At 45.6% G+C, this 25,985-nt stretch overlaps 1 protein-coding gene across 8 annotated transcripts in view; it reads right to left on the bottom strand.

Annotated features, from left to right (window-relative positions):
- Window positions 1–25,985, bottom strand: part of BRD9 (bromodomain containing 9) — an 88,041-nt gene that overhangs the window by 60,719 nt on the left and 1,337 nt on the right. For 3 of the 8 annotated variants that reach the window (XM_040434136.1, XM_040434131.1, XM_040434134.1), the window contains exons 2-8: window positions 25,303–25,526; window positions 10,911–11,043; window positions 10,769–10,829; window positions 5,670–5,814; window positions 3,182–3,292; window positions 1,162–1,280; window positions 754–774 (exon numbers count right to left, since the gene is read on the bottom strand). In XM_040434136.1, coding sequence (XP_040290070.1) covers window positions 754–774; window positions 1,162–1,280; window positions 3,182–3,292; window positions 5,670–5,814; window positions 10,769–10,829; window positions 10,911–11,043; window positions 25,303–25,526 — 814 coding nt within the window. The remainder of the gene's footprint in view (window positions 1–753; window positions 775–1,161; window positions 1,281–3,181; window positions 3,293–5,669; window positions 5,815–10,768; window positions 10,830–10,910; window positions 11,044–25,302; window positions 25,527–25,985) is intronic. The other 5 variants (XM_040434133.1, XM_040434137.1, XM_040434132.1 and 2 more) reach the window with 3 other exon arrangements.

Raw genomic sequence — 25,985 nt, 5'->3', positions numbered from 1 at the left:
TAGCAGATAAACTGTCTGGAAGGAAACTGCGTCCTCTGTTCCTGTATAATTACTGTCAGCACTGATCGGAGCAGCCTAGCTGGTCTCTCTATCTTCCTAGCACTAACCAGATACACTGCAATCTGTACTGGCAGAAAGTGTACTATGTTCCTGTACACTTATGTCAGCGCTGACCAGTGCAGCATTACTCCTCTCACTATCGTCCCAGCACTAACAAAATACGTGCTAGAAAGGTAGAGGGGTGTGCACACAACTGTTTGCTGGGAGACACGTTGCATAATTTTTTTTTTACTTATTTACCTTACTTGGCAGGACTGGCAAAGGAGGCAGAGGCTGGGACAGGGAGACCAGAAGCAGACTGAAAAGCCTGCCTCTGTATCATACAGTTATCCAGTGTCTTCAGCATTCAGTAGCGTGCGGAAGACGGATTTTGCTTTGCAAACTCAGTTGCTAAGAAGAGACTTTACATCGTTTTTTTTTTTTTTATAAAATGAACATATTTCTCTAAGAAATTTTAGAAATAATAAAAATATATTGCAATAATCAAACACTCACTGTGAATACACATTACAAAAAAATAAATAAATGACAATTACACTATCAATTGCTGAGAATCCAGTTTAAAAATGACAACCAATTAATGCATTTGCTGTTGTCACTATTGTAAAAAAGGCCAAGACATAAAAACAGAAAATGCCAATATCGCTAAATGGAAGCAAGCATTTAACAGCTAATAGACCATTAGTTGCATACCTCTGATCATCTTCAATGACCCTGTAAAAGTACAAAAAGAAACATTAAAGTTAAAAATTAGAATAGTGCACCCATATCAGATAAGGTGGGGGGACGACACCCGGTTAATAAGCATACACACACAGACACACACACACACTGAACGGCACCTGGTTTTGGCTCAAAATCACTGACTGTGTGAAAGAGGCCTAAAAGCTATCAATATTACAACTCTGGAACATCCCTTTTAACAATTAGATATACTTTTTATTAGCCAGCCTCCATGCAGCAACATATAGTATTTATTGTCTACAAGGCACAGAGCATAATAAAGCACCAACAAACAAGTGAAAACGGCAAGAAATTTCAGTCCTAATTATTACAAATGGGTTTATCACTATATGGTATAAACCAATAATGAGATTTTACCTAATTACTTCCTTGCTTGGCTTTTTAGATTTCTTAGTAATTTCTACAGGAGCTGGAAGAGCAACTTCTGGCATAGGTTTCTCAACTGTGGTGTCCTCATCACCCAATATAGCAGCCTGCTGAGAAAAATCCATGTCCTGCATAAACGACATACTGCGCTTCAAAGCTAAAAGCCGTTCCTAGAATCAAAAAAGGACAGAGCAGCAGGAACTTTACATTTCCCTTCATAGCAAAATGTGCTATGATGGATGAATGGATGGGATGGCAATGGTGTTACCTCAGTCCTAAATGTTACTCTTGAATGCTCATGCAGCAGGATTTTGTGATCACTATTAACACCAAATGGCGCGCAGACCAACAAAAAGCTCCCAAATGAGAAGAGAAAAATGAAAGTGTCAAGCTAAAAACTATCCAAGCACATGCAAAATAGAAACATTTAAAGAAAGAAAGAAAGAAAGAAAGAAAAAAAAATGAAAAAAACAAACAAACATACAATCACGATGTGTTGAAAAATGTTGCAGAAGAAAAAAAAATTAGACCTAGCATTGTTCGGACAAGCCCCCAAATTGGCAAAGTTAAAAAAAATATAAATTATACTCCCCTCCATCTCCAACGCCGTTCTCTGCGCCGCTGGTCTGGTCCTCTGGTCGCTGCATACAAATAGCAGCGGTAGCGTGCCACTAAAAATCAAGCACTTTTTTTTTTTTTTTACATCTTTTGTGCAGCTGTGTGCAAGTTTTTTCTATTTGCTGTTTTTCAATGGCACCATTTTGGGATTCATATAATTTATTGATTTTTGTAATTTATTATCCAGGGGATACGCAACATTTATTGAAGTTTTCTTTTGGCAATACAAATAACTAATTCTATTTCATGGGTTGTTATGATTGCAGCAGTGCCAAATCATTTTTTTCGTATTCATATATTACTTTTAGGCTCCATTCACATGTCCATAACGTGTTTTGCGGATCCACAAAACACGGACAGCGGCAATGTGCGTTACACATTTTGCAGACCGCACATTGCCGGCACTAATAGAATATGCCTATTCTTGTCCAAAATTGTGGACAAGAACAGGACATGTTCTATTTTTTTCGGGAATGGCCATGCAGACCCGGAAGTGCGGGTCCGTATTTCCGGACCCGGGCCGCACATCGTGTGGCCCCATAGAAATGAATGGGTCCGCAATTCCGTTCCAACAAAATGCGGAACTAAATTGCGGACGTGTGAATGGGGCCTTAAGAAACAAAAAATTTAAAATAATTTTTACTGGAAAAAAATAAAAAATTATGAATTACATATCCTTTTCTACAGATAAGTTTTTATTTCATTAAACTAATGTAACATGTTAACTAAAGCAACTCTTTCTTTCTTGGTGTTTTTTTTTTTTCACACTGCCTGTGGTTTCTGACAAAGGCTTTCTTCTCTCTCCCCATTGATGACACAAAAATGCTTGACCGGTCCAAGGGTCTATGTGTATGGGGAGTCAGGAGAGATAGCTGTGAGCTGAACGAGTTTGTTCGGCTGACGGCACATGGGCACCAGATTTCCACGATACAGCATGTAGATCGGAACTCATTCAGACTCTGTCTATACCAATGTCTGTCCCTATTCAGTTTGCATATATTAGCAGCCCTTCACCTGTTTAAGTGAAGGGTGTGCTGCTGACAAATGACTATTGCTATCCCCACATAAAAGATGCGATCAGATGACAAATGTGAATTTATTAATTTGCTGGCTGATAGCTGGGAACTTGGTAATGATTGCGAACAAACATTCTTAGGAAAGTCTGTTCATGCGATCATGAGATAATGTAAAAGGAACTTTAGCTTTACCTGCCTGCTACAAAGGTTATGTGCGGCTGTGACGTAAACCTAAGTATTGCCGACATCTAAGGACCAAGGATATGTTCCCATTAAATTGCTAAAAGGAGTTTCACATTTGCTAATGAAAAACTTAAAATGGATGAGAAAAATAAAAATGGAAATATGCAGATATGCTTCATCAGCTTAATTGTTACCTTGCTCATCATCTTGAAGCCTGTGTGTAGCAACTTCTTTGCCAACTTATAGTAGACTGTCTCTGGGCGGTTGTACGTCATGGCGTTATCACACATAAGCTTAAAATCAGCCTGCGAAACAGATGCAATTCAAATATTACTCACATACAGCATTTTTGTGGTCATTGGTATCGTTTGCACAAATTTATTTTATGAAAGGTAGAAAAACAACTTTACTGGTTAGACAATATTATGAGTGATGTTATAAGCTTGTTGGAGTAAAATATGCCTCTTGATAAATTTGTCGCATCTTGGCCAGCCCGTGATCCATGGAAATCTGTGCCCGCTATGGGCTGGTGAAGATTTCTATTATTAAATCACACTAGTGCTAAAAATTTATTTTTGTTCTTAAAATCCTTTTCACGTCCAGTGAATTGAGGTCGGAGGGGGGGGGGGAGCTGACACAAAGTGCTAAAAGTGTTAATTGCCCCTACAACTATATCGCTCGTGTAGACATGGAGCTAAATCATTAGTACCAGAACTGCATGAAAAGCAGAAAAAATAAACTATGGCAGCACCAAGTGCGAGAAAGCAGTGGAGATGCAAGAAACTCTTGTGCAGGAAACTGCCCCATCTGGACTCTTAAAAAGAATGGGTATGTCCCCCAATAGACTAGATGAGAAAAGGATTTTTAAAAGGTAAGAAGAAAATTCAATTTTTCATGCATTGGGGAAAAAATGTCTTGACCTTGGGAAGCTCTAGAGCAGTCCTCAAGGGTGGGAATAAAGCTGAACATGGTAGTGGAATTCTGGCTCTGGGCAAGAGGACATACAGACAGGCAGTCCGAATAATAAGTTAAAGGGAGTCTGTCACCTCCATATGGCCATATACAGCGCTTACATGGCTCTGTAGCAAACCTATACAGGATTATGACTGTACCTTTGTTCTTTTCTTTAGACTTGCACCAGCAGGAAAAACGAAGTTTAATTCATATGCAAATGAGCACTCGCAAGTGCCCAGGGGCGGCGTTCAGTGTGTAGGTGCCCAGGCTGCTCTGCTCTGCCTTCTTTTCACTTTACTCCTCCCCAGTCTCTGCCTTTGCCCGCCCTCCAAGTCCGGACCCATCGATGAGGCAAGAGACTTGGAGGGCGGGCAAAGGCAGAGACTAGGGAGGAGTAAAGTGAAAAGAAGGCAGAGCAGAGCAGCCTGGGCACCTACACACTGGTGATGGACCATGTGATTGGAGCATGTGATCTGACGTCACCAAAGGTCCTTTAGCCCATAGCTCATCATTAAAGAAGTAAAGAAGAGACCGGGAACTACGCGAACAAGAGGAGAAGGTGAGTTAATTTTTTTATATATTTTTTTTAACCCTCAATTGATCACCTACTAAGCATTCTGTATTCAGAATGCTATTATTTTCCCTTATAACCATGTTATAAGGGAAAATAATACAGTGTATAGACACCTAGCAACCATGCGTGAAAATCGCACCGCATCCGCACTTGCTTGCGAATGCTTGCGATTTTCACGCGGCCCCATTCACTTCTATGGGGCCTGCGTTGCGTGAAAAACGCAGAATATAGAGCATGCTGCGATTTTCACGCAACGCATAAGTGATGCGTGAAAATCACCGCTCATCTGAACAGCCCCATAGAAATGAATGGGTCGGTATTCAGTGCGGGTGCAATGCGTTCACCTCACGCATCGCATACGCGCGGAATACTCGCCCGTGTGAAAGAGGCCTAAAGCAGGGTTAGTACCAAACTGTGCTCTCACCATGGGTCGCCCTGGTTTCCCAGAAATAGCAGGTCTGCCTAAAACAGATTTAGCTCAGTATCTGCAGGAGGGATATTTGTAAGTGGAGTTAAAGAGGACCTTTCTCCGCTCCCGACATGACTGTTTTAATAGCTTCATGAATTCCCCATGTAATAACAATTCTGGAGCGTCTATTCTTATGGCTCTATGTTGTGCCATTCCTTTATGATTTCTACTAGAAGTTATGAATTGCTAGCAGTCTGCAGTAAGGGTACAGAGGGGTGGTAACAAATTGGCGGGTGTACCTGCATAGTCTGAAAATGGCACCACTGATGGATAGAATAAGTCTGTGCAGGTACACCCCCCCAACTGGTTATCACCCTTCTGTACCCTTACTGCATACTGCTAGAAATTAATTCATAACTTCTAGTAGAAATAATAAAGTAATGAAACATCATAGAGAGTCATAAGAATAGACGCTCCAGAGTTGTCATTAAATGGGGAATGCATGAAGCTGTTAACACAAGCATGTCAAGAGTGGTGAAAGGTCCTCTAACACTTTTTGTGACTTCATGTCGCCCAAGATCAGCAGCTCTACCTAAGGTCAAGACTGTGTCCTCCGATGCAGATGTTTGGTTCCAGAGTCTAACCTAACAAAGTTTACAAAACATGCACAAATGCAAAGTCCTTATGTACAGGTTTATATATGAGCATCTGCATACTGTAAACTAATGACTAGTGGTTCCCATACCTTAAATTCTGTGATTGACTTGTACTCGTTTGCAGCTATTTTATCTTTCATAGTACTGAAATCCATTGGATGTTTTATGATCATAAAATATCCAGGTGCAATTTGATCCGTGACAGGAAAAGCAAAGAAACCATGAGGATCTTTCCTAAATGTCAAAAAACAAAACAAAAAAAACAAAAAACTGCATAATTAACAAGAAACAGAAAAAGGAGATTTTGTATAACTTACCAGTAAAATCTCTTTCTCGCTCTTCATTGGGGGACACAGGAACCGTGGTATAGCTATGTCCTCTAGGAGGCGTTGACACTAGTAAAAGCTGTTAGCTCCTCCCCTGGCAGCTATACCCCCTCCAGCCTGGAGATAGAGCTTCAGTTTCTGCACAAGCAGTAGGAGAAGCAAGCCAACCAAAGAAAAAACATGGAACACCAGCCATGCCAAAAGACCCAACAGGGTTCTAACCAGTAACAGCTACAACTGTGGTTGAACAACAATACTGGGTGGGTGCTGTGTCCCCCAATGAAGAGCGAGAGAGATTTTACTGGTAGGTTATACAAAAATCTCCTTTTCTCACCCATATTCATTGGGGGACACAGGAACTGTGGGACGTCCAAAAGCAGTCCATAGGGAGGGAAAAACCACAGACCCATGGAAGCAAGCGTCCCTGCAGGCATCTAAGAACTGTCTCCTGCAAGACCACGCGGCCCAAGACAGGACCGCCAATGCATAAGTATGCACCTGGTAAATTTTTGTTTACGTGTGTAAGGAGGACCAGTAGCCGCCTTACACAACTGAGCAGCTGAAGCGCGATTTCCCCGAGCCCAAAAAGCGCCCACCGCTCAGTGGAGTGAGCCGTGACACCTAAGGGCAGAACCCTGCTCCGGGCGCGGTATGTTTCAGCAGTTGCAGACCGAATCCAATGTGCAATCGCCACCTTGGAGGCCACCAATCCCTAGCGAGGACCCTTCGGAAGACAAAAAGGGGTTCCGTACGCCGGAACAGACTGGAGGCTGCCAAATAATAATCGGAGCTCTGACAATGACCAATAATGTAACTCCCTTCCGTAGGGTGTAAAGGGGAGGGACAGTGAAGGAAAGGCAATGTCCTCATTGATATGGAAGTCAGAGACCACCTTCGGGAGAAGAAGGAATGAGCCGGAGAACCGTCTTATCCTTGTGAAGAACCAGGAAGGGCTTTCTGCAAGAGAGCGCCCTCAACTCGGACGCCCGTCTGATGTATAGCCACAAGAAAAGACTACCTTCTAGGACAGGAGCTGGAGTGAGATCTCCCGCAAGGGCTCAAAGGGAGAAGGCTGGAACGCTGAGAAAACTATATTCGGATCCCAAGGCGGTAAAGGACGGTACGGAGGAACTGTATGTGCCACTTCCTGAGGAAGGTTTCCATGGCACCAGGGAAACCAGAGTACACTGGAAGCCACCCCAGGATAGAAGCGCCAACACCTGACCCATCAAGGACTAAGGGCTAAACCAGGTCCAACCCTGATAGTAGAAAGGATAGGATCGCGGGGAGAGAAAAAAAAACGGAGTGAGGGGATGTCCCGGCTTTTACAGAAGTCCAGGAAGGACCTCCAGGTCCTAATAGATCCTGGGCGATGCAGGCTTCCTGGCCTGAATCATAGTGCAGATGACATCCGCTGAAAACCCTCTCCACGTCAGAATGGCGGTTTCAATAGCCACGCCGTCAAACAAAGACCCTAAATGCTGATGTAGGACCAGACCCTGTGAAGAAAGTAGTCTCTGGGCGCCACAGCCCACCAGTCGGGAACGGAGCGTGCCTGGAATGAAAGGCCACCGAGCGAATACCCCATGCAAATGCAGATGCGGAAAGGTAGTAACGTAGGAACTACAAGGCATGCGGGGTGGCTATGAACAATGAGCCAGAGGAGGAAAAGACAGGAGAAGGATAGGCTAGGTCTAAGCCCATTCCCCATCTGAGACCGGCGCTATACAAAGTGGCCAGGATTAAGTGGCAGTACAAAAAAAAAACTCCGCCTGAGGGAAGCCAGGCAATGGGATTCACACTGTATTGCTAGCCCCATACCCCAGCAGAGGAGGGGGCCACCCACAGAGGCCACCGAATTTAGTGCTAAAGAATCCACCCCCTGACAAAGAGCTGTGCAGTAAGAACCCAAGCATGTAGTGGTAACGCAATACCGCTCCCACAGTAGTAGCAAGCGCTTGCCCAGTCAGCGCAAAACTGAGAGGGAGGCCTGAGGCTATACGTAGAAGCCACGTACCATACTGCCCCAGTTAAGTAGAGCTAACCTTAAAAAACTCTACCTGGAAGGGCGCTAAACAGGCGCAACTGCCAAGGTAGTGCCCCTACCTGAGGGGGACGTCCCACTGCAGCGACCACGAACTCAAGCATTAGCAAAAAAACTGCACCTGTGGAGGAGATCAAGCTGTAGCAGCTAAACCTGAGTGCCAGCATAACCACTGTCCCAGAGAAAGGGGAGTGGTGGATAGAGAACACGGAGTCAGTGAAACACTTGACTCGCTGGAACGTACTCACCATATAGGTGCAATGGAGTACGCAATACGTATTGATGTGGACAATATCATGACCGACTGGAACAACGGGGGCCCATGGAGACGGGGTCTCTAGGATACAGAAGTGATGCTAGGAACCCCCTGAGAAGACAGAGGATGTTATAACCATGCGCAAAACCAGCACCAAAGGAAAGGAAGGAAAAGCCACCGTGTCCACTGATGGCACCCATATATACCTGCCAGTACCGACTGTTGCCACGCCCCCTTGTGAAATAAGCGAAGGCACCTAGAGCCGTAGCGCCGCAGAATTGCAGAATCTGAGGATGTTTAGTTATTCCCCCGCTAATGATCCTTGTGGAAGGGGGTAATGCAACAGAAAAGCACAGTGATGTGCAACACTCAGCCTATGGAAGGATAGCGCGACAGTCGGAACCGTATTCAATGGTAGTGAAATTACCTACCAAGGAAGGCTGAAGAATACGGCAAGTACTAGCCAGTGGTAGGGAGAATACTCCACCTATGAAGGGGGGCGAATGCCCACGGCTAGAACTAGTGCATAAGGCGAGTTATGCACCCAAGTAAGGGGGTAATGCATACAGCACACAATGTAACCAGTGATAATGTCATTGCGCCATCAATGGATATGCATATGGCCGGTCTCGAACCCCATGTTATTTTACTTAGTCCACCTATGGCAGGGGACAATGTATAAGGCAAGTGCTGTATCCCGAAGTAGTGCATTTACTCCGCCTAAGGAAGGGGTAATGCATACAAGTACTTCTGGCCACCTTAGACGCAATCTCGGGAGATTGCTTCGGACTCATGTCAGGGTCTGAATCAGTGATTCTCTTGCCCCCCCCCCCCCCCCCCCTTCGGACGGATCGTCCCCTGAGAGGGAGGATGTGTCTGACCGTGACCCAGGGAGGAAGGGTGGGGGTGCGAGATATTCGAGGAGATAGATGTCCTGTTGTGGTACGCTTGCGCGTAGGGCTACCCCTCAGAGTCTCGCCCCTGGCAGTTGTGGACTGCACAGGTGGGGACTTATCAACCAAACTACCCAGGGGGTGGAATGGGAACTTCTAGAGGTCTCTCCACCGGATCGCCAAGGCAGTGCATTATCAACCAAACATGCCCGGAGGGTGGATGGGAGGTTCCAGCGGACCCCCACTAGATTGTGCAGGTGGAGAATTATCAACCAAACGACCCAAGAGGGTGGATTGGGAATGTCCTTTTTTAGAGGTCCTCTATTGAATTGCGCTGGCGAAGAATTATCAACCAAACGACCATTTCATTTTATTTATTTATTTTAAACTAGGAAGCCGGCCTCAATGACAGGAGGCAGGAAGGGGTTAAATTTCTCCACAATTATGGCACACAGTACTAGAGGTAGAACCCCAGTAACCAGGTGCTGGCCCAAAGAGGTGGCTGACCCTGAAGGGTTAAGGCTGTCTTGAGGACCTGGGGGCGGAGCTCAGCAGGTGTCTGGGGGAGGGTGAGGTAGGGCATGAAGAATTTTCGCCAGAGTGCCCCCCCCCCCCCCCCCCAAGCCGGCCGCTAAGCGGCAATCCAAAGAGAGTGCGCCCCCCCCCTTCCTGCGCACAGCCTCAGGAGAGATTGCACAGGAGGAGAGCCACCGAATTATGCACCGGCCGGGACACATAGGGGCCAAAGCAGCGCGAATGCGCCCGCCTGGCCGGGGGGGGGGGGGTTCCCGATATCAACGTGGGCCGGCCAGACAAACGCTGATCGCGCTGCTGTTAACCCCCTCCGCATGCCTGACCGAGCGCCCTGGTCCACAGCGGTGCGCTCAGCCTCCCGCTGTAGAACAGAGGAATTAACCCCCTGTGTGCCTTGTAAGGGGGATGTTATGGCACACTGTACTTGCAACCTGATGGAGAGTCCAAGTGATGAGGGCTGAGGAGGGCCTATTGATTTACACAGACAGGGTGTCCCACCAAGGTCAGGTCCAACCCTGATTAAATTATGTAACCATTGGCCATCATGCATCTTGAACCCCTGAGTATAGGCTGGCCCTGCTGATAATGATGACGAGGGAGGAGAGGGTTAAACATACTTACCTATTCCCGTGTACTCACCTCATCTTCTGTCCTGCCGCCATCTTCACCCTTCCTCTTCTCCAGCAGGGTCACCCCTTCAGCTACTTGCATCGTAGTGGCAGGCCCTGGTCCACCTGGTCTTCATATGGGGGAGTAGGCAGCGTGGTGAAACAACGCTGGTGTGCTTCCCCGGGAGAACAGGGAGGCGAGGCGACCACTGTTTCCCATCTGAAAAAAAAGGAAAATAATAAAATAAAATAAAAAAATCTTCAGGAGGTACCCTGCAGAGCAGGGAGGTCTTGCCTCCTATTGACACTAGAAAAAAACTGAAGCTCTCTCCAGACTGGAGGGGGTATAGCTGCCAGGGGAGGAGCTAACAGCTTTTACTAGTGTCAACGCCTCCTAGAGGACATAGCTATACCACGGTTCCTGTGTCCCCCAATGAATAAGGGCGAGAAAGCAATGCACTTACAGTTAAATATATTTTATAACTAATATATGCCAATTAGCAACCTTCTTCTCACAATTCTCTTACCGTTGGAGTTGTCGGAGGAAATGTTCTAGAAGCTGTTGTATGGGGGTGCTTTCATTTTCTGCTGCAACACAGAATAATATCATTAATGTTGTATTACGAACCATTCTAATAACTACATAAAACCAGTAACATCCTTTTTCACCTGGATGGGTTCTGCAAGCTCTGACTGGACGGTCTGTAGGGGTTTCAACTTCTACTTTCTTCTCTGGTTCAAAATACTCAGTTTCTTCATCTGAATCACATTGTTCTTTTTCTCGTTTTCTCTTTTTCTCTTCCTTTAAAAAAAATAAAAATAAAAAACACAATGGGGGGAATTTATCACCATTTTTAAAGTCAGTTTTGTTTGAGCTTGTGTTGCTCTACTATATTCCATGTTTATCAAACGTCTCATGTTTAAAACCTAACACTTTTGTCTAGAAAAGATACTCCAGTTTTTCTACTCCACCCTCCTCCTGGAGTATCTTTTTTAAAAAGTCCCTATAATAAATCTGGAATGAAACTCATTGACATAGTTACCCACACCCATGTTTCCACCTATATATTATATATATCTAATATATAAAGCTGAGTGTATGTGTGTATGTCCGCTAAATGAATCCACACAGTCACATTTACAAATCACGGGTACATCAATGGTAAATTGCGTGTATTTTTAATATTTTTTTCTCTTAAGACATTCAAAGCATAGGAGATATTTTAATCATTCTGACTTTTTCGGAAGTGGCGATATGCAATATATAAAAAAAAAATTTGTGTTTATATTTTTATATGTATAATTAGGAAAAGGGGAGATTTAACATTTTTATATTTGGTGGGATGGTATAAACTTTTTTTTTTAACTTTTTATTTACTAACTATTAGCCCCCTTAGGGGCTAGAACCCTTGTCTATTTCACCCTAATAGATCTCTATTAGGGTGAATAGGACTTTACATTCTCCCTGCTGCCCTGTGCTTTGTGCACACAGCAGCAGGGAGCTTACCATGGTAGCCAGGGCTTCAGCAGCGTCCTGATCAGAGCCCCAGCACTGCAATTAATATAATACTGAGAAGAGGGGGAGTAGGAGCGGAGGGACTGTGGCCACTGCGCCACCAATGAATATACACTGCTCAAAAAAATAAAGGGAACACTTAAACAACACATTGTAACTCGAAGTCAATCACACTTCTGTGAAATCAAACTGTCCACTTAGGAAGCAACACTGAGTGACAATCAATTTCACATACTGTTGTGCAAATGGGATAGACAACAGGTGGAAATTATAGGCAATTAGCAAGACACCCCCAATAAAGGATTGGTTCTGCAGGTGGTGACCACAGACCACATCTCAGTTCCTATGCTTCCTGGCCGATGTTGGTCACTTTTGAATGCTGGCGGTGCTTTCACTCTAGTGGTAGCATGAGACGGAGTCTACAACCCACACAAGTGGCTCAGGTAGTGCAGCTTATCCAGGATGGCACATCAATGTGAGCTGTGGCAAGAAGGTTTGCTGTGTCTGCCAGCGTAGTGTCCAGAGCATGGAGGCGCTACCAGGAGACAGGCCAGTACATCAGGAGACGTGGAGGAGGCCGTAGGAGGGCAACAACCCAGCAGCAGGACCGCTACCTCCGCCTTTGTGCAAGGAGGAACAGGAGGAGCACTGCCAGAGCCCTGCAAAATGACATCCAGCAGGCCACAAATGTGCATGTGTCTGCTCAAACGGTCAGAAACAGACTCCATGAGGGTGATATGAGGGCCCGACGTCCACAGGTGGGGGTTGTGCTTACAGCCCAACACCGTGCAGGACGTTTGGCATTTGTCAGAGAACACTAAGATTGGCAAATTCGCCACTGGCGCCCTGTGCTCTTCACAGATGAAAGCAGGTGTCACGACCGCTATCCCAGCAGCAGTCGTGTCGCACCAGACGAAGGGGAAGGGGGACCCTTATCTACGGATGGGAATAGTATGGCCACCCCTGACTAACCCTAAGCTGGCACCTGTCTGCCCTGATACCCTAGACGGGGTGTGAACCTGTGCGGTGAGCAGGATGCCTAAACCCTCAGTCTCCCTAACAAGCCTAGAGTGGGGAAAGGCCGATGGGAGCACTAGTCACCATCACTCATGTCTAGGAGAACAGCAGGGGAAGACAGCAACAAACAAACTAAAGCAGAAATAGACTTATCCAGTCACGAGCAGAGAAGGCGATCCCAATCACGACAGTCCACGCCGGACAAGAGCTCCACAGCAACACCATCAAACGATCTCCTTCAAAGGTCAGAATAGAACTGGAAGTAAGGACTATATCTGGCAATGACTGCAAGTGAAACTGAAACTAATATAGTAGCTGGGAGTGGCAGACAGGACTCACCTGAGAAGGATGCCTACAAACTCCCAGTCAGGACAAAAAGGTTCACAAGGCAAAACCCGGATGACATACCCTGAACCATGGAGCAAACTCACAAGCTATCGCGAGTAGCAAGTCGCTGCGACCTTCTCCTCCCAGATCTGTCTGGATCAGTCACAGTCGTGACAGTACCCCCCTTTCTACGAGGGGCCCCCGGACCCTCAAGACCAGGCCTCTCCGGATGGGAGCTATGAAAAGCCCGAATGAGTCTGTCCGCTTTCATCTCTGAAGCTGGAAACCACATTCTCTCTTCGGAACCATAACCTCTCCAGTGCACCAGGTACTGAAGAGAGCGGCGAACATATCGTGAGTCAACAATCTTTTCTACCTGAAACTCAAGACTGCCATCAACAACCACCGGTGGAGGCGGTAGTGGCAATGGTTCAGGAGGTTCTACATATCTCTTAAGCAGAGATCTGTGGAAGACATTATGGATCCTTAGAGTCTGAGGTAGCTCCAGACGAAAAGCTACCGGGTTAATGATCTTAATTACCCTATAAGGACCAATAAATCTCGGACCTAATTTCCATGAGGGAACCTTCAACTTGATAAATCTGGTAGACAACCACACCAAGTCATTCACCCCAAGGTCCGGACCTTCAGAGCGCCTCCTATCAGCCACACGTTTGTATCTACCACCCATTCTCTTCAAACTTTCTTGCACACTCTGCCACACTGAAGAAAGTGAAGACGCAAATCGTTCCTCCTCGGGAATCCCAGACGGCCCCCCCTCACTAAACGTACAAAACTGAGGATGGAAACCATACGCACCAAAAAATGGTGACTTATCGGTGGATTCTTGACGACGATTATTAATGGCAAACTCGGCTAACGGTAAATAAGATGACCATTTCGCCTGATTTTCGGAAACAAAGCATCTCAAATATGTCTCTAGGTTTTGATTGGTACATTCAGTCTGACCGTTGGACTATGGATGGAAATATGAAGAAAACGACAGATGAACCCCTAAACGAGAACAAAAAGCTTTCCAAAATTTAGAAACGAATTGGGTACCACGATCCGAAACAATATCGGAAGGGACCCCGTGAAGCTTCACGATGTGGTCAATAAAAACCTGAGCCAGTGTGTTAGCATTAGGCAATGCGGCAAGAGCAATAAAGTGCACCATTTTACTGAATCTGTCAACAACTACAAGAATAACAGTTTTCCCCGCTGATACTGGTAGATCCGTAATGAAATCCATTGATAGGTGCGTCCAAGGCCTGTTGGGGATGGCTAGAGGTAAAAGACGCCCTGCCGGACGAGTATGATCTACCTTAGAACGAGCACAGGTAGCACATGCAGACACAAAATTCAACACCTCCTGGCGCCACTTAGGCCACCAGAACCGACGAGACACTAATTCAGAGGTTGCCCTACTACCTGGGTGTCCTGCCGGTGTGGAGTTATGGTGTTCTTTTAGTATCTCCAGGCGTAAATTTTCTGGCACAAAGAGTTTACCCGAGGGGCAGGAGGCCGGGGCGTCCCCCTGAGCTTCCAACACCCTCCCCTCTAAACCTGAGTGTAATGCAGAGACCACCACCCCCTTTTGCAAAATGGGCTCTGGTACCTCAACATCACCCCCTCCAGGAAAACTTTGAGACAATGCATCCGCCTTAGTATTTTTTGCCCCCGGGCGATAGGTTATTACAAAATTAAACCTAGTAAAAAATAACGACCACTGAGCCTGTCTAGGGGTGAGACGTTTAGCAGACTCCAGATATAATAAGTTTTTGTGATCAGTAATCACCGTGACGGGATGAACCGCCCCCTCCAAAAAATGACGCCACTCCTCAAAAGCCAACTTAATAGCCAAAAGTTCCCTGTTGCCAATATCATAGTTCCTTTCTGCAGTAGACAATTTCTTCGAAAAGAAAGCACACGGACGCCATTCACCAGGGGACGGGCCCTGAGATAGTACCGCTCCCACCCCCACCTCTGATGCGTCAACCTCTACAATAAAAGGAAGCGAGACATCTGGCTGTACGAGAATAGGGGCCGAGGTGAATCTCTCCTTCAGAGATGCAAAGGCAGTTTTGGCTGCATGTGACCATTTGGAAAAATCGGATCCCTTTCGGGTCATGTCCGTCAGTGGTTTGACCACCAAGGAATAGTTCTTTATAAACTTTCTATAAAAATTGGCAAACCCTAGGAAGAGTTGCAATGCCTTCAGGTTCTCAGGCAGATCCCAGTCCATAATCGCCCAGACTTTCTCTGGATCCATGCGGAAACCTGAATCAGACAACACATACCCCAGAAATGGCAGTTCTTTTACGGCGAACACACATTTTTCTAACTTAGCAAACAATTTGTTGGCCCTTAATATCTGCAGCACTTGTCTCACATGGATCTTATGTGTATCCAGATCCGGGGAATAGACCAGGATGTCATCAAGATATATCACAACAAATCTCCCGATAAGGTGACTAAAAATATCGTTGACAAAATGTTGGAATACCGCAGGCGCATTAGTAAGACCAAATGGCATGACCAGATTTTCATAATGCCCTTCCGGAGTATTAAAAGCCGTCTTCCACTCATCCCCCTCTTTGATGCGAACCAGGTTATAGGCTCCTCTGAGATCCATTTTGGAGAACCATTTAGCACCAGTAACCTGATTAAAGAGGTCGGGAATGAGAGGAAGAGGATAGGGATCTCGGATAGTTATCCGGTTTAATTCCCGGAAATCCAGGCAAGGACGTAGGCCCCCATCTTTCTTTTTAACGAAAAAGAACCCTGCAGCCACAGGTGAAGAAGAGGGTCTGATGTGTCCCTTAGCCAAACTCTCCGAAATATAATCTTTCATAGCCTTCCTCTCCGGGCCGGAAAGATTGTATAACCGGGTTTTAGGCAGTTTTGCCCCAGGTAATAGATTAATCGGGCAATCATATGGACGATGATGTGGTAACCCCTGACAACCCTTCTCAGAGAACACATCCATAAAATCTGACAGAAAGGCAGGTAAAGATGTTACAGAGAGTGTAGAGCACCTACTACTCAAGCAGTTGTCCTTACAATGTTCACTCCACTCCACAATCTCCCCGGCCTGCCAATCCACCACTGGATTGTGAGTCACCAGCCAGGGAAACCCCAATACCATAGGAGCCGGAAGACCGTCCAGGACATAACAAGAGATATGCTCTTTATGGAGGTCCCCTACCTGCAGATGGATATTATGGATGATCTGAGTTAACTCTTTCTGAGTAAGAGGGGAGGAGTCGATGGCAAAAACAGGAATAGTTCTGCGTATCGGTTCCGGAGTAAAACCCAGAGCCTGAGCAAACCGTGAATCCACCAAGTTGACCCCCGCCCCACTGTCCAAAAAGACGGAACAGATCTCAGTCTTATTGCCCGCTTCAACGGTATCGGACAACAAAAACTGAGACATGCGTATGGAGTAAACGAATACGCCCTGACTGTTATCCTCCGCACAATCTGGGGACTCTAGTTTTCCGGCGGCTCCTTTGTTTGTGGTCTCTTGGGTTCTGAGGGACAAACCTTTACAAAATGACCTCTCCCCCCACAACGAAAACAAACCTCTGACCTACGGCGGAACTTAGGAGGATTCACCCGTCTAGTGGCGCCCCCTATTTGCATTGGTTTGACTGGATCATAACAAACCGATCCCTGCCCTATAGAGGCCTCCGTAAAATTTTATAGTCTCTCCCTGAGTCGTCTGTCGATTCTTATGGACAGAGACATAGCAGCCTCCAGAGACCCAGGGACCTCGTATACCGCCAGCGCGTCTTTTAATTTTTCAGACAACCCCTGGCAGAACTGACTCCTAAGAGCCGAGTCGTTCCATAACGTATCAGTAGCCCACCTACGGAATTCGGAACAATATAGTTCAGCAGACCGGTTCTCTTGCCGAAGTCTACGTAGCTTAGACTCAGCCAGTGAGACCCTGTCCGGGTCATCATATACGAGACCCAGGGCTTCAAAAAACTCCTCCACTGATCATAAGGCCAGAGAGTCTGATGGTAGGGAGAAAGCCCAAGCCTGCGGATCTCCTTGCAGGAGAGAAATTACAATGCCCACCCGTTGTTCCTCACGCCGGAGGATCTAGGGCGTAACCTGAAGAACAATTTGCAAGCTTCTCTGAAGGTTACAAATTGGTCTCTCCCTCCTGAGAACCTATCAGGTAAAGCCACTTTTGGCTCAGGAGTACCTTGGTTTCCCGTAGCAACGGTGGAACCCAAGGATGGCTGCTGCAGCACTGTTGCTTTTAATCCTGCCACTTCAAGGGATAATCTCTGTAATTGTTTCGCCAAAACCGTAACCGGATCCATAGTGGAACAGAAAAATACAAAGCAAAACAGCAAGCAAAAAAAAAAAAAAAAATGTCACTTTTTTTTATTTTTTTTAAAAGGCCAGATATACTGTCACGACCGCTATCCCAGCAGCAGTCGTGTCGCACCAGACGGATGGGAAGGGGGACCCTTATCTACGGATGGGAATAGTATGGCCACCCCTGACTAACCCTAAGCTGGCACCTGTCTGCCCTGATACCCTAGACGGGGTGTGAACCCGTGCGGCGAGCAGGATGCCTAAACCCTCAGTCTCCCTAACAAGCCTAGAGTGGGGAAAGGCCGATGGGAGCACTAGTCACCATCACTCATGTCTAGGAGAACAGCAGGGGAAGACAGCAACAAACAAACTAAAGCAGAAATAGACTTATCCAGTCACGAGCAGAGAAGGCGATCCCAATCACGACAGTCCACGCCGGACAAGAGCTCCACAGCAACACCATCAAACGATCTCCTTCAAAGGTCAGAATAGAACTGGAAGTAAGGACTATATCTGGCAATGACTGCAAGTGAAACTGAAACTAATATAGTAGCTGGGAGTGGCAGACAGGACTCACCTGAGAAGGATGCCTACAAACTCCCAGTCAGGACAGCAGGTTCACACTGAGCACATGTGACAGACGTGACAGAGTGGAGAACGTTCTGCTGCCTGCAACATACTCCAGCATGACCGGTTTGGCATTGGGTCAGTAATGGTGTGGGGTGGCATTTCTTTGGAGGGCCGCACAGCCCTCCATGTGCTCGCCAGAGGTAGTCTGACTGCCATTAGGTACCGAGATGAGATCCTCAGACCCCTTGTGAGACCATATGCTGGTGCGGTTGGCCCTGGGTTCCTCCTAATGCAAGACAATGCTAGACCTCATGTGGCTGGAGTGTGTCAGCAGTTACTGCAAGACGAAGGCATTGATGCTATGGACTTGCCCGCCCGTTCCCCAGACCTGAATCCAATTGAGCACATCTGGGACATCATGTCTCGCTCTATCCACCAACGTCACGTTGCACCACAGACTGTCCAGGAGTTGTCAGATGCTTTAGTCCAGGTCTGGGAGGAGATCCCTCAGGAGACCGTCCGCCACCTCATCAGGAGCATGCACAGGCGTTGTAGGGAGGTCATACAGGCACGTGGAGGCCACACACACTACTGAGCCTCATTTTGACTTGTTTTAAGGACATTACATCAAAGTTGGATCAGCCTGTAGTGTGTTTTTCCACTTTAATTTTGAGGGTGACTCCAAATCCAGACCTCCATGGGTTTCAAATTTGATTTCCATTTTTTTATTTTTGTGTGATTTTGTTGTCAGCACATTCAACTATGTAAAGATCAAAGTATTTCAGAAGAATATTTAATTAACTCAGATCTAGGATATGTTATTTTTGTGTTCCCTTTATTTTTTTGAGCAGTGTAGTTTATGCCTGAATACAAACGTAGGCTGCGGGTGCCGGCCATATCACATACCCAGCCTCTTTGACTGTGCGCTGCGATCCACCGCAATTAACCCCTTTATGCCTTAATACAAACGTAGGCTGCGGTTACTGTCCATATCCCATACCCGGCCTCGGAGGGGTTAATTGCGGTGGATCACAGCGTGCAGTCAGAGGCCAGGTATAGAGCCGGTACTCGCAGCCTAGATTTGTATTCAGGCATAAACTATATTCATTGGTGGCGCAGTGGCCACAGTCTCTCCCCTCCTACTCCTCTCTATTTTCATTTGTGGCCAGCGGCAGCCGCACACAGTGGGGAGGGAGGGACTCCCTCCTTCTCCACTGTGCCGCCTCAGGATAACATGGAGCGCGCCGAGAGCGGCGCGTGCCATGTTCTCTCAGTATCGGTAAATAACAAATCCTGGTATCGAATCGATACGGGTACAAAAGTATCGATTGGGTATTGATAATTTGATACTCGATGCAACCCTACTTGGTATTACAATTTTTGTGATGTAAGGTGACAAAAATAAATACATTTTTTGACAGTTTTTTTTTATTTTATGGATTGCCTGTCAGCCTTTACACTGACAGCCTGCATTTGAGACCCAGCTTAAGGGGCTGGATCTCACAGGCTTCTGTAGAAGGCAAGCCCTGATGCCTATGAAAGGCATCGGGCTGCCTTCTCTGCCATCGGGTCCCCGTCACTGCAGCGCGGGGACCCGATTGAGATGCAGAGGGCACCCGTACCCTAAGCAAACCCTCTGCATGCCGCGGTCAGCGTTAATACGCTGGCATTGGTGTTTTCACCGATGCTGGCGTATGCAGCAGGAGCCCGGCTGTCAGTGACTGCCGGGTCCATGCCACTGATCAGGCGGGCGCAGCTCCTGCACCCGCCCAATCAGCCCGCCGTACATGTACGGCGCTGGTCCGTAAGTCCTTTACAGGTTAAATGCATTTTTTAAACGAGCTTCAAATTCTTCATCCAAAGTCGCTTCGTTCAAAACTTCGGAATAATACTGTATGGAGATTCCACTCCATGATGTCTCCGTACAGTATTAGAATGTATGGGCTCCGATGAGCCGGTTAGTTATTCACCAAGTCGTGTGTGACCTCAGTGAATAACTTCTGTAGTTGATTTTTAAAGTGGAAAACCACTTTAAAACCTTACTCATCTTCGGTTCAGAGGTACTAGTCAGAAACGAAGCGGAGTTCGGTTTCAAGTTTTAAAGTGGACACTATTCCACATCCCATAAGACCCATAACTATTAATTTTATTTCTACTGAGCTGTGTAAAGACTTGATTTTGGTGGGGCATTTTGTAGTTTTCATTGATACAATTTTGGGGTACATAACGCTTTTTTCATTGCTTTGTTTTTAGTTTTTTTTGTGGTGGATAGGCAAAAAACTGCGATTCTGCAATTGTCTTTTTTAATGGCGTTCAAACAGTATAAATTACATGAAAATTGTGTATTGCAGGTGGTTATGGATACAGTGATACCAAATGTGTGGATGGGATTTTACTTTTGCAATTTTTTTTTATTTTATAGATTTACATTTTTTTTTTATAAAGCCTTATTTATTTATTTATTTTGTTACACCACTCAAGAGGACTTCCATATGTAATGTTCTGTATAATGTATTATACCGTCAGTGCTATAATTTCACTAGGCTGAGCCAATGGAAAACACTGCAGGCAGGCCTGGGACATTCATTGTGCAATTTCATTTGCAAGGTGCCTTTGGAAGAAAGAGGCATCTATGGGGTTAAACGGCCCAGATCAGCACTTCTTCCGGTTTGGGCCATTACAGCAGGGTCCCCGTTCTCCGCTGCACGTGTTTATTCCTGACCACTGTAGAAAGCCATATGCGCGGTTATTAAGGGGTTAAGCTTTCTGAAACGTGTATGTACATGAAGCATATTGCTTTCCAGTGGCATAGAGCTGCTGAACTGATAAAAAGTCCTTGTGCCCCAATAAGAGGAACTCATTGGAAACACTACAAATCCAAATTCAGATTGCAACCTCTAGCAGCTGTATTTGGCAAAGCTGTCAGGGTAGAGTTGCGCCCCCCTCCCCAACCAATATATTAAGAAATTAAAATGTTTCCCATATCTCTGGACTATTATCGTATACCTTCCATTAAACAGAAAAGCTATTATAGTACAGGAGTGTTATTTGCACAGTAGATCCCATCTAAATAGCCACACGGACCAGCAGCAGTCTACACTGCACACTGTATATATCTAGGCACTAGGATAGAGGGTGTCCAGTTATGTCTCAAAGTTCTGTACAGGAGCCATCGCTGCAGAATCACATTATACCCTGGCTCCTGAACTGGATATTGGAGCAGGTCACTCTTCCCCGAGGACAGGCATGCTCGATCTGCGGCCCTCCAGCTGTTGTAAAACTACAACTCCCACGATGCCTTTCTGTAGGATGATAGCTGTAGGCTGTCAGGGAATGATGGGAGTTGTAGTTTTGCAACAGCTGGAGGGCCGCAGGTTGAGCATGTCTGCCCTAGAGCATAAACATAAGCAGCCTGCAGCATGGACATCAGAGAAACAATCTGCTATGCAAGTTATTTACTAAAATGATTACCGCTAGGGGCGGTGCCTGACGCCACATGGAGTAAGACGCGGGTCTCCAGTGCTCCGGCCATGATCCTATCATAAACAGTTTTCCAGCTGTATTTATCAAGCGGCACAAACAGTACAGACCTCCCTAAAGCCTCCGGGACAGAGATACACCTACCTCGGGAACCACATTGCCAGGGAAGAGAGGAAAAACCCCGCTCAGACCGAAGCGAGACGAGCGGATCCAAGATGGCGCCGGTGAAGAAGACACTGCTGACACGCTGGCTGCGGCAAGCCAGGGAGTAGCGGCGCGGCTTGAAAAATTCGAAAAATGCGAGGCTATGAAAGCCTTTCTTAGAGGTACCCTGATTAAGTCCATTAGTAGGATTAAATCCCAATCTAAAGAAAAAGATATACAAGTACATGCAGATATGAGGATGGCAGAGGAAGCCTTTGTGAATGCTCCTTCCACAGAGACAAGTAATCAGTTAAAAGCCAAGCAGGAGGAATTAAGGTGTCATCTCCTGCAGGTGGCTGAGAGGAAACGTCTCTTCTATAAAAAACTATTTTTTGCGGAAGGAGAGAAAGTGGGCCATATGCTCTCAATGATAGCCAAAGCACAGCAGGGCTCTCCGTGTATTACGGGTCTGGTTGACTCTAATGGAACTAATGTATTTTGAATATATTGGGAGACTTTTACTCTTCCTTATATTCATCTAAGACATCATGTACTGACTCAGATATTGACAGGTTTTTGCAGGGTTTGGATCTTCCTCGGCTGTCGCAGATGCCCCGATTGAATTGGAGGAATTAAGGGTAGCAATGGGTTCCATGGCCAATGACAAAGTGCCAGGACTTGACGGTCTCCCTGTGGAGATATATAAGGCTTTTGCGGACACATTTCTCCCTGAGTTGTTGAAAGTATTAGACCACTCTTTGGAAGTGGGTGAGCTACCGTCCTCCATGCAGGAGGTGTTGATAGTGGTCATTCCTAAGCCAGACAAGGACCACTCGCTGCCAGACTCCTATAGGCCAATTTCATTACTATCGACAGATGTTAAGATGCTGGCGAAGGTCTTGGCCAATCGTCTCTCTAAAGTTATATTGTCCATTATACACCCAGACCAGACTGGTTTTATGCCCCAAAAATCAACTTCAATTAATATAAGAAGAGTCTTCACTAGTCTACAAATACCCGCTGATAATGTGGGGGACAGGGCTATATTTTCCTTAGACGCAGCCAAGGCCTTCGACAGTATAGAGTGGCAGTTCCTGTGGCGCACTCTAGTGCATATGGGATTTGGGGGCACATTCATCTTGTGGGTGAAAGTATTATACTCCAATCCAAAAGAGAGTATCAGGGCGAATAGAGGTGTGTCCACAAAATTCCATTTGAGGAGAGGCACACGCCCACTGTCGCCCCTGTTATTTGCAGTGGCGATAGAACCTTTGGCAGCGGCAATACGCAAATCCCCTAATATTCAGGGCTTTAGATATGGGTAGGTACATAACAAAGTGGCGATGTACGCGGATGATACTCTGCTATTTTTGGGAGATACTGAATCCTCTATGGTTACAGTTATGTCTATCATTGACCAGTATGGCAAACTGTCTGGCTTGACTATCAACTGGCTTAAATCTGTGCTAATGCTCGTTGATGGGCAGTCAAAGTCGCGCGTGATAACAGACAGGAACATCCCCTGTGTGGAAACCTTTAAATACTTAGGAATATATATGTCTCCCAAGGTTAAGGACTTTGAGCGACTAAATTTTGAACCTCTGCTGCTTAAATTTCGGAACAAAATTAAGGCATGGTGCAAACTGTATTTATCAGTGGCGGGAAGGATGAATCTTCTTAAGATGGTACTAATGCCTCAATTGCTATATATTCTGCAAAACTCCCCGGTATGGTTTCCAAAGGATAGATATGACAAGATCAACTCAATTTTTCGGGAGTTCATTTGACGCAAGGGCCAACCTAGAATTAAATTGGAAACGCTGCAATACTCTAAATCAGAGGGGGGACTGGAGGTGCCGAATCCCTGGTTATATTATCTGGCTGCTCAGAGTCAACATTTCAAGGGATGGTTGGACTCCTAATCTAGTGACGTGACCAGCCAGATAATTCACTATCAACTGAAAAGCCGAGACCTTTTGCTGCTCCTGGAGGGTGCAGAGGTGCGTCACGGAGGACCAATGGGCACTTTAGGTTACACAATGGATAAAACTTGGAGTAGGATAAAACAGTTAAGAAAGGTTGAAGGAACTACAGAATATAATCCTTTATGGGGTAACCTAGCGTTGCCCGAGTTTGTCTCCTTAGTAGGCTTTGGGGATTGGAGACGGAAAGGGATTCTAAGAATAGGCCATTTACTAGAGGGTGAAGCCTTTGCATCATTTACTAAATTGCAGGAAGTGTATGACATATCTAGAGGCCAATTTTATAAATATCTCCAAATACGCCACGCGTATAACACTAGGTTCAAAAACAATGTTAGAGTGTCAAAAAGGGATGTGGTCCTGCACCATGTTAAAAGTTATATCATGATATATGCTTAGGTTCTGAGTACAGACCAAGATTGTATGTGTTGTTGGAAAAGTCTTTCATTGCTATATTCTGTTGTAGGACTGTATTATTACGGTATTTGGCGATGTCAATAAAAAAGGATCTGATTAAAAAAATAATAATAAATGATTACCGCTACTTGGCACACTTATTTTTCTGTATAATTGGAGGATATTGTCAGTGTTGTTGTTTCAACATACTTTACATACATGAATAGTACAGGTAAATATAAGAAACTTTGTGATATAGCTTATCAAAGAAAAATGGATCTATCCCCTTCCTAACATTCTATGCAGTCTGTCTTGAGAAAGAAGGGGGCTTTCAGTTCACTGAAGGATAAGATTACACTGCCCATAGAAAACTAAGAAGGGAGAAGGCAGGATCTGGAGTGAGAGAAAAAAAGAACATATTATGCACACTACAACACACCAGTTACGTAGGGTCACCACAAACACCAACAGCGTCTGTATCCATTCACAAGAGTAAATATACAGGGGCAAGAAGACGTATACACATCCATGTTTCAGCTCCATCTTGAATGGTTGAAAGTTGCTAAAGTTGTGTATAAGGCTTCACTGTACCTGATTCCAAACAAAGGCACAACCAGTTTGTCACCACTAAAGCAATGTTCTCCATTCACTTTTATTGGAGTTCCAAAAATAGGAGGGTAAGCTAGTTTGGTTATTTGCAGACCTCCCTTAGAAGGGAATGGAGAGAGGCTTGCACTAACACCTTTCCATTCACAGTAGCCAAAGAGATGGCGGTACGGGCACCTGCTGTCCCAAGGTGGAACCCACATCTATTGGACACTTATGTCATTACATTTTCAAAAAACTTTTGATAAGTCATTGAGACATATCGAAAGTTTTCCTCGGTGGAGGTCCGAGTGCTGAGACTCCCACCAATCACTATATGGTGGAGAAAGCAGAGCTTGCATATCGTGCTCTCTCTCCTCGCTGCAGAGGCTGGAATCTAGACGACCACAGACTTCTATTTAGCATGTCTCCTGCAGCGAGGAGAGAGCGGTATGCAAACGCTTCTCTGTCCGCGTTCTAGTGATTTTGGAAGGGGGGGGGATCTAAGCACTCAGACCACCACAATAACAACTTTTGATGTCTTTATGAGATATCAAAAGTTCTCTGAAAACTCAGTGACCCTTTATGATTAAAAACAATAAAAAAATAACAAATACAAGTTGGTAGAATCCACATAAATGGTACACAGAACATGAGCGCAAACTGATAGGAAGGATGTAGGACCAGACAAACACAGCTACGTTCATACCTTTCTCCGCCTCCTTTCTTCATCATCTACATGCTTATCCTTCTCTTTCTCCGATTTCTTTTTCTTTTTTTTCTTTTTTTCCTTATGACGCTCACGTTGTTCATGATCGGAGCGATCATCATAGTAACTAGAATCATGTCCAGATCCAGAAAGTTCAGTCACTTCACTTCCTCCAACTTTCAGAACCAATTTCAGAGACTTTTCTGAAGGCTTACCCACATAATCTGAAATATAAAAAATTCACATTAAAGGGGCACACTTATCAACGCTTTTATACAATAGAGGTATGCGGTGTAAAAGTCGCAAATTATGGCGCACGCCGTATTTGCACCTTTTTCCACTTTTCAAAAGTGCGGAGAGAAGTGGGTGTGGCTTTGCAGGAAGTGTCGAGGCCTCCCGCAAGCAACAGATTTAAGGCAGAATCTATAACTGTAAGCTAAGGGAGGTTAAGGTAGGTTCCCACCTCTGTTTATTGGATCTAGCGGGAGTTCACTGGATCCTGCCATTCCCCACTGGCTATAATGGGATCCAACTGCTTTCCGGCATAAGAGACAGTTTTTTTGTCGCCCAAAAGCCAGCATTTCTGGTGAACTCCGGCAGGCTATTCTCTGCCGAACAGCCTGCCAGATCCGATAAACTGAGGTGTGAACCTACCCTTAATACTGGGGTACGTTTCAGTCTAT

This window comes from Bufo bufo, chromosome 5, assembly GCF_905171765.1.
Source record: "Bufo bufo chromosome 5, aBufBuf1.1, whole genome shotgun sequence".
Classification (NCBI taxonomy): Eukaryota; Metazoa; Chordata; class Amphibia; order Anura; family Bufonidae; genus Bufo; species Bufo bufo.
The sequence above is the reverse complement of the archived record's forward strand: the minus strand, read 5'-3'. Positions and strand labels throughout refer to the sequence as shown.